Source organism: Pollicipes pollicipes, unplaced genomic scaffold, assembly GCF_011947565.3.
Source record: "Pollicipes pollicipes isolate AB1234 unplaced genomic scaffold, Ppol_2.1 Scaffold_4740;HRSCAF=5597_pilon_pilon_pilon, whole genome shotgun sequence".
NCBI lineage: Eukaryota > Metazoa > Arthropoda > Thecostraca > Pollicipedomorpha > Pollicipedidae > Pollicipes > Pollicipes pollicipes.
The window spans coordinates 21,621,223-21,633,277 of NW_023596545.1; the positions used below are offsets into that span (position 1 = coordinate 21,621,223).

General features: G+C 54.7%; 1 protein-coding gene across 1 annotated transcript in view; it reads right to left on the reverse strand.

The window, feature by feature from the left end:
• LOC119098059 (pleckstrin homology domain-containing family G member 5) overlaps positions 1 to 12,055 on the reverse strand; it is a gene marked incomplete in the record, with an annotated part of 243,696 nt that overhangs the window by 12,587 nt on the left and 219,054 nt on the right. Inside the window, 2 exon segments of the mRNA XM_037220987.1 lie at positions 762 to 872; positions 6,649 to 6,798. Coding sequence (XP_037076882.1) covers positions 762 to 872; positions 6,649 to 6,798 — 261 coding nt within the window.

Sequence of the window (12,055 nt, forward strand, 5' to 3'; positions counted from 1 at the left end):
TGCCACTCTCTGACGTATCACTCGCCTCTCTGTGACGAATCACCTGCCACTCTCTGACGTATCACTCGCCTCTCTGTGACGAATCACCTGCCACTCTCTGACGTATCACTCGCCTCCCTGTGACGCATCAACTACCCAGCCGATCTAATCAGGGGATGATGTCGTCGGTTTCACCTCACTGGCTCTCGATGCGGACATGATAACCACATTATGCATGGCTGCGACGGGACTGATGACTCTCCCCCGCTGTCCCTGCCAGGCGCGCAATAACGAGCAAGCCTGAGACCGGCTACTGATGCCACCCGGAACAAATAGTGCCGTGTGGCGGTCTGGCCGCAGCGCGAGCCCGCCGCCGCATCCGGCCGCCGCCAGGCCAGGCGGAATCACCTCGCGGGCGTGAATAGATGCTGCGAGAAGCGGACGTGTTTCTGCGGGGAGCATACACCTGGCACGAGTACACTCTCGAGTCAACAGGAAACTGCGAACAGTGAGCCGCTGCCACACAGAGCGTGGAGGAGTGGAACGTCCAGGGCCGGACGAGCCACCAGACACTGTGTGCAGCGCCGTCATCACCGACGGCACGTCCTACTCGGCTGGTTACCGTGAGCGATCGTCGCGAAGCTGGGATGACAAGATGACCAGCTCTCGGCAGTCATAGGGCCGTGGCGTGGTTGCGGTGTCGTGACCTCCAGAGACACCACGCCGTCTCCGTATGGAGGACTCTGACGGCGACAGTCTGGGCTCCTCGGCTGACCACTCACCACACAGTCGTAGCTGTCAATCCTGCCGATAATCTCGCTGAGCCGTTCCTGTTCGTGCCGGCTACGCAAGGATCCGTCTACGCTGCCCACGAATATATCCACGTCCTGGATCTGAAACGCGGACGAAGGACGTCCTCAGACAGCCTGAGAGGAGTCGGACATGGGAGACGTCCTCAGAGGGCCCGAGAGCAGACGGACATGGGAGACGTGCTGATTATAGACAAACCATTACAGACAGAAATAGTTATTTACACCAGCATATGCCTCGCTTGAACAATTACAGTGCCAACAAAACACTCAGAACATTAATCATTCACAATCAGTGCAGGTGCTGTATCTGGTGGAGGCGGAAAATAGAACCAAGCATGTCATCTAGTTATTCCCTTTCAGGCAAACTATGGCCATTGAAAATCTAAGACAGTGACGGAATCGCAATCAGTAAATATATAAACACACGCAAACACACACACAGACATATATATATATATATATATATATATATATATATATATATATATATGTATATATATATATATCCTCTTTGTGTACATCCTCTTTATCTTGAATTGGCATACCCAAATGAAATGACTTAATCGCCCATTGCAGTAATATAAGATTCCAGGTACTACATTAGCAGCGAAGACAGCCCTGCGTGATGCTGTTACTGCGCTCTCATGAGCAGCAGTCAGCTTCAAGCCCGTCAGCTCAACGGAAGGTGAAGGGCGTGAGCAGTGAAGTCAGCTCTAAGGTCCGTCGCAGTTTGGTAGTTCCGCATTCTTGGTAGATTGCACGCATATGTTCACGGAGCTGTTTACTGAGACATTTTCCACAGAGGCTTTCCACAGTCAACAAAAATAAACTTTTTATGGTCAATGTTATGCACATAATGTTTGCAGGCGGTGGATCTGGAACTAGCACAGTTGGTACGCATGGAAGGAACGCCACACAATATTTTTTAAGTGCGCACACCGATGTCTCTAATTTTGCCACATGACCGGTCTTCATGCAGACCAAAAAGGGGATGTACCATTTATCAAATCCGACATACATATTGCAGTTCTATACTGACATGTGCCTTGTTCCTGTTGCCTGGGACGTAGAGTAATAGCGCACCGAATATTCATCCCCTTTCTCGCACCTGCCCTTGAGTGGCTCCGACGGTTTCGTTTCAGCACGAAGGCGTCCTGTACGACGGCTGAAATTTATGTTCCGCCGCGACTCGATCCGCCGCGAGAAATGCGGCGGGGAAATTATTACTCCGGGGAGCGGCTTCATAGATCGCGTCGGCGGCGGCGCATCCGGACACCGCTCGTGTGTCTCGGCCGGCGGCGGCACGTCCCGGGTGTGCGCTGCACCCTGCATGCCGCTCAAGAGCGGTGCGAAGTAGGCAGGCGGGTCACGGCGTGAGGCCGCCCCGCCGTGTGTCAGCCGCGGCATGAGGCCGCCCCGCCGTGTGTCAGCCGCGGCGCGAGGCCGCCCCGCCGGGTGTCAGCCGCGGCATGAGGCCGCTCCGCCGTGTGTCAGCCGCGGCGTGAGGCCGCCCCGCCGGGTGTCAGCCGCGGCGTGAGGCCGATCCGCGGTGTGTCGGGTGTGTCCGCAGCTTCGCCCTGGCACAGGCGAGACCTCCGGCAGCGCGGCCGGCCGACACGCGCTCGTCGGCCCCGTTGAGATGCGTCTGACGCCGCCGCCGCCGGCTTCAGCTCCCGCGCAAGGGCGGCGCGGAACGCGCGCGTGCAGGCGAAGCCTTAAAAGCCGAGCGTCAATTTGTGCGGACATTTTCAGAGGAGGTGATTGCGGGGCGACCACGCGCCATTCAGCGGTCTGTCTGCACGCGGTGGATGCGAACATCCACTTGGGGAGAGTGCGCGGGCTTCCCCTTGTGTTTGAGCAGCACCGGCGGACCGACAGAGCCAACATCCGACCGTCGCGCGGCGTGTCAACGAACACGGTCTCTCCAGCCAAAAGACACGTGGTTCGGCTATCAGGATTGTTCAGCGCACAGATGACGGTCCGTTCAGAGGCGCGTCCAGCCACTCGACAGAGAAGCTGGCTGAGCGCTGAGCCGTGTGGACTCCGGCCAGTCGACCGGCCAGCCCGGCGGCGCCGTCAGTCCGGCCGCGCGAACCCTGTGCCCCACTGATTAAACCGGACGCGGCGCAACTTACGTCGAGGCGTAATACGTGTCCAGAGCGCCAACTAGGCGTGATTCACGTGGCAGGCGGGCGCCGCCCCATCACCCACCAAGGTAGAACGCAGCGCCAGACGCCCTGATTTCGAGGAGCATGTTGCATAACGCAAAACTATGACAGTTTGAGCTGCATGATTGCTAAGTTAAAATAGTGACGCTTTGTGGAAGCTGAATGCGCATCGTGACTAATATGGGCTTGAACAACGTTTAGCTTCTTCCTATTACTCATGCCTGCCAGGGCGACAAACCTCCGTATCCAGTCATAAACCTATCCGGTCTCAATATAGCATCCGGGCGGTGACGTGTGGCGGGACGCTGCCCCTAAAAATAAACGTGAAATATAAGCGCCTCAGGGAGCCTTGTTTCCGAAAGCCGCAGTCCCATACCAGCGTCGCGGGCTTGGCTGGCCCTTTGATCCAGATTTGTTTAATCCGCGAGCCGGCGTCTTGTGTACGACTTGTGGCGTTTTTGTTAGGCGGGCGGCAAACAAAACAGCCCAGCCGGTAGCGGCCAGCTTGGCGCGAGCCGCCCAATTGCTGCGAGTGCGAGCCGTCGGAAGTCACGCGGCCCGCGCGGAGTCAAAAGCGCCGCCGGCGGACGGCAGGCGGCGGTGAGGCGGCGGCAGAAGGAGACGCCGCCGCCGCCGTCCGCCACCGCATTCATTGGATAACGCCTCAATTTGCCATATACGTCAGCATGTCAGCGACCAGATACGACCAGGTTACCAGGGGCTGTATTTGAAAAGACTGGACAGCTCCAAATGATGGCTTTATGCTGTATGCCATGTATAGCAGTACGCCGGCTAAGGGGCTAATGATGGATGATGGCTGATCATGCCTATTGGCCGTAAAGAGCCAGGCAAAAATGTGACCGGAAACTACAGTGACGGTGAATGGCGATTCAGTAGCCAGTTAATAATTAATGGAGAGGCAGTGTTTGGACAATGGGCATCAAATGAACTAACGGTGTCCCTCCCAACAATGACTTGGTGACCAACAGACAAAACCAGAAACTGGACAAAGGGCGACCGATGGTTAAACTGGGCTTGAACAGGACAGGGAGGGGGACAGAAAGCGACCGGGGGTGCTCGATCGTGACAACAATTCGGTGCATAACGACAGACAGTGACCTGGGGGCCACTGACGCCACTGAGTCACAGCTCGGCTTAGTGACGGCACTGCGCCACAGCTCGGCTTAGTGACGCCACTGAGTCACAGCTCGGCTTAGTGACGGCACTGCGCCACAGCTCGGCTCAGTGACGGCACTGCGCCACAGCTCGGCTTAGTGACGGCACTGCGCCACAGCTCGGCTTAGTGACGCCACTGAGTCACAGCTCGGCTTAGTGACGCCACTGAGTCACAGCTCGGCTCAGTGACGGCACTGCGCCACAGCTCGGCTTAGTGACGGCACTGCGCCACAGCTCGGCTTAGTGACGCCACTGAGTCACAGCTCGGCTTAGTGACGCCACTGAGTCACAGCTCGGCTCAGTGACGGCACTGCGCCACAGCTCGGCTTAGTGACGGCACTGCGCCACAGCTCGGCTTAGTGACGCCACTGAGTCACAGCTCGGCTTAGTGACGCCACTGCGCCACAGCTCGGCTTAGTGACGCCACTGAGTCACAGCTCGGCTTAGTGACGCCACTGAGTCACAGCTCGGCTCAGTGACGGCACTGCGCCACAGCTCGGCTTAGTGACGGCACTGCGCCACAGCTCGGCTTAGTGACGCCACTGAGTCACAGCTCGGCTTAGTGACGCCACTGAGTCACAGCTCGGCTCAGTGACGGCACTGCGCCACAGCTCGACTTAGTGACGGCACTGCGCCACAGCTCGGCTTAGTGACGCCACTGAGTCACAGCTCGGCTCAGTGACGGCACTGCGCCACAGCTCGGCTTAGTGACGGCACTGCGCCACAGCTCGGCTTAGTGACGGCACTGCGCCACAGCTCGGCTTAGTGACGGCACTGAGTCACAGCTCGGCTTAGTGACGGCACTGAGTCACAGCTCGGCTTAGTGACGGCACTGCGCCACAGCTCGGCTTAGTGACGCCACTGAGTCACAGCTCGGCTTAGTGACGGCACTGCGCCACAGCTCGGCTTAGTGACGGCACTGCGCCACAGCTCGGCTTAGTGACGCCACTGAGTCACAGCTCGGCTCAGTGACGGCACTGCGCCACAGCTCGACTTAGTGACGGCACTGAGTCACAGCTCGGCTTAGTGACGGCACTGCGCCACAGCTCGGCTTAGTGACGGCACTGCGCCACAGCTCGGCTTAGTGACGCCACTGAGTCACAGCTCGGCTCAGTGACGGCACTGCGCCACAGCTCGACTTAGTGACGGCACTGAGTCACAGCTCGGCTTAGTGACGACACTGCGCCACAGCTCGGCTTAGTGACGGCACTGCGCCACAGCTCGGCTCAGTGACAGTGCTGCGCCACAGCTCGGCTTAGTGACGCCACTGAGTCACAGCTCGGCTTAGTGACGGCACTGTGCCACACCTCGGCTCAGTGACAGCACTGCGCCACAGCTCGGCTTAGTGACGCCACTGAATCACAGCTCGGCTTAGTGACGGCACTGCGCCACAGCTCGGCTCAGTGACGGCACTGCGCCACAGCTCGGCTTAGTGACGGCACTGCGCCACAGCTCGGCTTAGTGACGCCACTGAGTCACAGCTCGGCTTAGTGACGGCACTGCGCCACAGCTCGGCTCAGTGACAGCACTGCGCCACAGCTCGGCTTAGTGACGCCACTGAGTCACAGCTCGGCTCCGGACCCGGTTGCAGGTCAGCCTCCACGCCAAACACCAGGTCCCATCTGTTGCCTGGTCCGGGGCGCTGCGCCATGGGCACAATCCTGCCTTGGTAGCGGCTTCTGAAGCGCGACATTTTGATCACCAACGTCCAGAGGTGAATGCGCCATGTCCATGTAGCGGCCGTCTCACTAATTTTCACCGACTGTGCGGTTGCTTTGCTTTGTTTTACAACAGGGCTCCAAAGGTAATTTTACCACGTCACTTCGTAAGCCCCACAATATTCCTACCGCTGACTCTGGAGATTAAGCGCTGTCCGCAGCACAGTTCCCTGACCCGTGGCCCAGTCTGTCACCAGTACCTAACTGCACTGTTCCCTGACCCGTGGCCCAGTCTGTCACCGGTACCTGAGAGCACTGTTCCCTGGCCCGTTGCCTAGCCTGTCACCTGTACCTGAGAGCACTGTTCTCTGACACGTGACCCAATCTGTCACCTGTACCTAAGAGCACTGTTCTCTAACCCGTAGTCCAGTCTGTCACCTGGATCTGAGAGCACTGTTCCCTGACCCGTGGCCCAGTCTGCCACCTGAACCTGGCAGCATCATCTCTCCGGTTGTCGGGTTCAGCCCGAACTGAGCCGCGCCGGTACTCGAGAGCAGACGTGTGGTCTGACGGCGGCCGCCGGCCCTTAATGCGTCACGGCAGGAAAATGGACGAGGGAAAGCGCTGATGGACGAGGGCATCGCGATTAAAGCGGCACAGAGTAAAACCTCCAGCCCGGACCAGTCAGTGTGCATTGGCAATATGCCAGGGCGGTTCCAAGTTGATTCAGTACCACAGGCCAACCCAACAGTCAAACAAAACGGTTAGCCATAAAGTAGCATAACGACACGTGAGCCGCACGTTACTACCGACATTTCTTGTGCATACCCCACAGAAGCCGGCGGTCGGACCCACCATTTCGCGGAGCATGTCCTGCTCCTCAGCCGGCTCGGTCTTCTTCAGAATGGCCTTGAGGAGCAGCGAGTATTTGGTGAGTCGCTGCCAAGGCTTCGCAAGGATGTCCACCAGCCGCAGTCGGTTACAGTCCTTCTGCGTTTCACACCACTGTGAACAGGGAGGGCTTGTGTCACAGCCTTGCGTCTCACGGATATCCCATATCAGGCCGGAAGAAGGGAAGTTTACATGGCACGCTTTAATAGCGGGGACAGTATCACCATTATCCGATCACGCCCGATGGACACCACTCACAATACCACCTCAAATTACGCTTATCGGAGGGGGTGGGGATGGGTGGGGTAAATGCATTTGCTTTCCTAAGTCTATCCTTTTATCAGCGAATGTCAGTGAATAAGATATCGCGCTGACCGGGCGAAAGAAGCGATCTGACTGGGACCAATCAACGGCGCCAGTGCGCTTGCTGTTGTCATGGTCCGTCTGGTCCACTGAACCCTCAATGGCACCTTGCCCCGATACGGGAAGCGCTGCGGTATCTCGGGCACACCAGGGCCGATCATGACGGCGTCGTCACGATCCCGACGGTGCCGCGGCGTCCCGAGGGGCCCAGTTACGCCGCTGCTGCGCCGTCCGGTTGAAGAGGAGCTCGTTTCCAGCCATATGGGCACCAAAACGTCTCAGGCGTGCCAGATTTCAGTCATGATGTAAATGCGGTGTCTCAGGGGTCCTGCTGTTCAAATGAGGAGGCACTGCAGTGTTTCAAGAGAACCCAAATCCGACCAGAAAGGTGTAACAGTGCATAGCAGGCCATCACAAGGTCACCAAGCTGCGACACGTGATCGCCTCGGTGTGACTGACGCATACATTGGTCATTGCGCGTAATAATTGCCGTTCACTTCACCAATAAACACGCTAAAAGAGGCGCTAGGGATTTCGGTGGACTGGTGTACCTACAAAACAATGACTTATTGAAAAACAATGCATTAATACGGCAAAGATATCCGTCCTATGTCGGATATAAAGCGAGCTACGCTTCAGTGCTGGTGTGCTACTGAGCAGTTACCTTGGAGATTAATAAAATTAACAATCATCAATAGTGTCATTTGAGGTATATTCATAATACATATAATCCAAGCGTCTATGCGTACAAAGTAGTTGCATTTCCATCTTAACTTGTTTGCGTCTCAAATTCCAACGAGACACTCGCGGCGTTCGCGCGGATTATTCTGACTGCGTTTGGACGACACCAGCTGTAACGGCTGAACGATTGTCGAGGACAAGTAAGGATGACCAGAAACTTAACATTTGCGACGTTTAATTGGCACAAGGGTCGCTTCCGGTCAACAGTGCACGACCACGCGGACTTATGGTGAATAATCACTGAGGCAGTGCAGCAGCGCAGCAGAACAACGGCATTTACAACGCGGCGAACAATGGGACATCTCATACCGTACACTCTTGACTACGGTCTCAAACTCGAATTAAATGCATGCCACAAAATTCAAGATTGGCAAGAATAAAAAACATCAAGTTCAAAAATTCGATGTCCAACTTGTGGATTTTCCGGCATGCGTATCGTGCCTGATTAGAGCTTAAGACGGTGGTCAAGAGCGTACGGTGTAATATTGATAAAGATGCGCGGTCTAGGAGAGGGTTCGGTAGCGCTAAATGTGACAACTTCCCCACTATGCAGCTGGATGCCAGGGAGTGCAGGTGCGTGACTGGGCTCGGGACAACGTGGCGGAATAACAATATTTATGACGTCTCTTACAAAGACAAACGTCTTGCAGTCAGTGCAACACACCGCTCCCGCTTCAGCCTGACGGAAAACTCGCGACCGACTCAGGGCGTAGGCGACTCAACGTCCGCGCCACAGACTAACACGGTGCTCGAGTTCCATGCGGATAAAGTGCTCTCTTCATCGAAAACACGACGCCCATGCCTCAAATGGTGGCGCTAACGTCTCAACATAACCAGCTAATCATGACGCCCCCTCTCTAGTTAACACAGGTAATCATGACACCTCCTCTCTGGTTAACACAGCGCTTCCATATAAGGACACGACAGCGCCCACAGAAGGGGATAACCGAGCGCTCACAGCTTGGGATAGCCCAGCGCTCACAGCTTGGGATAGCCTAGCGCTCACAGCTTGGGATAACCCAGCGCTCACCAGTCAAATTTCCGGATAACTCCTTTCAACGCCAGGGCGCCGAGATAATACAGCACTGCTGTAGTGATAACACAGCATTCAGGTGGCGCTCACGTACGGGGTGGGGTGTATTTCCGGACAGAGTGCGCCACCGGCAGAGACCAGCATGCACGGATCAATATCCGCGGTGCACTGCGGATACGGGACATATTCTCCTAATGCTGGAACAATGACGCGCGGGGGCCCTTCTTGCAGTAACAAATGTCATTCCATGTTTCTCTCATTTACACGGGAGCAACACCATACCAGCTGTCGGAAGCAACACCACATAAGTTACAAGTAAGAGACAATATTGTTAAGCAATGTATGGCGCGCGACATGTGGCACGTGGGCTGGCAATAGTTCCAGGCAGGGATGGGGATAGCCGATAGGCATGACTTCAATGTTTCAAGCAGCGACGTGGCGATTTGCGAGGATCAACACGCTAGTTTGGACAACTAACAATGCGGCATAAATTGCACCCCACGTTATGCTCTCGAAATGAGGAGGGAAGCAAGCATGGCTTTTCCTGTGGCTCTACTTGAAAGCCGGAACAACATATTCTAAGCCTAATATTGTAGCATCAAGCAAGAACTGCATCTGGACAAATAAATAGGAACATGGAACGTTCAGTAAAACACTTCTGAAATGCAGTGCGGACTTAGTCGACAGGGCTTTACACTCCCTTTCTTTAAGCATACGAACGGCATCCGTTAATTTGCTGTAACGTGCATACCACATTTCACATACGGATTTGAATCCAAGGTGCCGAGAGGCGTTGGGAGCAGTTTCCTTAACTAATCGCATGAAATATTTTGTCAGCATCTAAGAGTTTAGCGCTATTGTGCTAACAGTTATTGGCCTCCAATCTACCAGGAGATTCTGGTTAAACTACATTATCCGGCAGACATCGACTCAATTGTTCATATTAGGCGTTTCAAGCAATGCTTATAATCACGGGTGATCACAAGTATTGACAATGTCGTCAATATCTGAACTCAGGGCCTTTCTTGCCCACATCGAGTCAATGCGTAAGTTTACTTTAAAAAGCTGAATCAACATCAGACGCTTGACCTTGCCCCCTTACGTTTGCGCGTGTGAATCTCATGTGTATGCTCGCAGCTCGACCGGGGTGACGTGCTCGCTCCATTGCCCGGTACTCAAAACTTAAGCTTTCTGACAATGACGAATAACAGGGGTCTTAGCAGTCGGAAACCACCGCGTCCTAGGGCGACGCTGCGGATCCCCGGTGCCCAGGCGTGGCACCACTCGGCCGGAGTCTCGAGAAGCGGGCTGCAGCGATCATAGACAGCGAGATCACAGACAGATAGCTTACGGATGCGAAACGGCAGCAGAGCCAACAGCATAAGCGCTGCGAAACTTCCCATGTCATCACCACAGCAGGCCTCCCGCAGCTCCTCTCCGCAAGAGCGGAACACAACACAACACTCATGTCATCACCACAGCAGGCCTCCCGCAGCTCCTCTCCGCAAGAGCGGAGCACAACACAACACTAGATGTGGGCTGGGTGTGATTTACCGCCTGGCTGTTGCGGCTGCGCCTTAGTTTGATCTGCTAGGTCACTTCGGCGCGCGCTCGCCACAGCCCGTGCAGCCGTGGCCGAGCTCGAACCCAATCAGGTGGTGCGCGCTGGTGCAATAGCGGGGCCGCAACTCCGTTACCTCGCAATCAGGTGGTGCGCGCTGGTGCAATAGCGGGGCCGCAACTCCGTTACCTCGCAATCAGGTGGTGCGCGCTGGTGCAATAGCGGGGCCGCAACTCCGTTACCTCGCAATCAGGTGGTGCGCGCTGGTGCAATAGCGGGGCCGCAACTCCGTTACCTCGCAATCAGGGCGCTGGTGACCGCGACGCCGCGGCTTGGCTTTTGCTTGTTTCAAAGCTTGTCGCAGGACTTAATTTCAATCATGGGCAAATGGCGGCCCGGTGAAAGAGTTGCTGAAAGCTGCTCGCTTCCTTCGAAAAGCGGAGTGCATCTTCAATGTCTTTTGACACTCCCGAAATCCAACAAGTTGGCCGATGACTTTTTGCGTAATCCCGCACGAGCAAACCCGAGCCATCAACAGTCGAAACTGTTCCATGGCATGTGTCGGGTGTAGACAAATTCCATTTTTGTGAAAGACGCACGAGCATGTTTGCTATGATATTTCAGATTGTTTCACGCTCAATGACAGGAGTGATATGCGAATCATCCCAGTTGCCGAGGCGGGACTGGTGCCCCGCCTCGGCAACTCGGTGGTGGTAAGCCCCGAGTCTCCGCATAATGTGGCCTGGGTCGTGTTCTGAGGTGATGGAGGCTGTTCTAAAGTGATCTTCAGTCTTCTAATTTCGAACTACGGCCTTAAATATTTCCTAGTTAGAAGACACTTGTGGACCTGGTAGCATTAATGAGGTCCTCATCGACAATTTGGGCACAGATAACGTTAGAGTGTCTTCGAGGTTGATAAAAAAGCCGTATGCGAAGTTGAGGGGTATCTGGACAGGCTAGACGAATGTACGAACGCTGGCTGGCCTCAGTGATGTGCCATGTCAGGACTTCATTAGGGGGGGGGGGGGGGGGTGTAGGGTCCGACAGCCAGTCATCCGGCGCCTAGCCACAGAAAGCCATCGTTGCACATAACCTCCCCGCGAATATGACCGGAATAATAGATCATCGCGCATTGTTGACTAAACACTGAAGTAGTGATTGATGCCCACATTCCCCATGTCCATTATCTTTATTAAGTTTCATTTGTTCATGCGTGACCTTGCAACGTGGCATCGCGCCCTCCAGGACGGCAAAAGCAACTAAAATATTAGATGTATCTTTTTAGCTCAGAATGGGCTCTGACCGATTGCTGATCGCTGGATCATGTATCCCAGTTGAGTTATTCAAATATCAAGTTAAAAGGATGATCACAACCTACTTTGAAGAGCTTCAACACTTCTTAATCAACGCAAAGTCAAAGTTGTTATCTCAATTAATACTGTCAACCAATTCATTAGAAATTGTCAAAATGGGTTTGTCAGGTTTATAGACCCTCGGGGCTCAGCTCTTTTATTATAATTCACTAATGAAGCGCTTACATAATTTTAGCCGTGAACACTTTTGAAATGCTACGTGCTGAGTGCTGGATTAAACACGTGAATATGACATGAAAGGTTTGGAATAGCAATAAACAATTCCACTGGTGTATTTACATTGAATGCATCATTCATTTG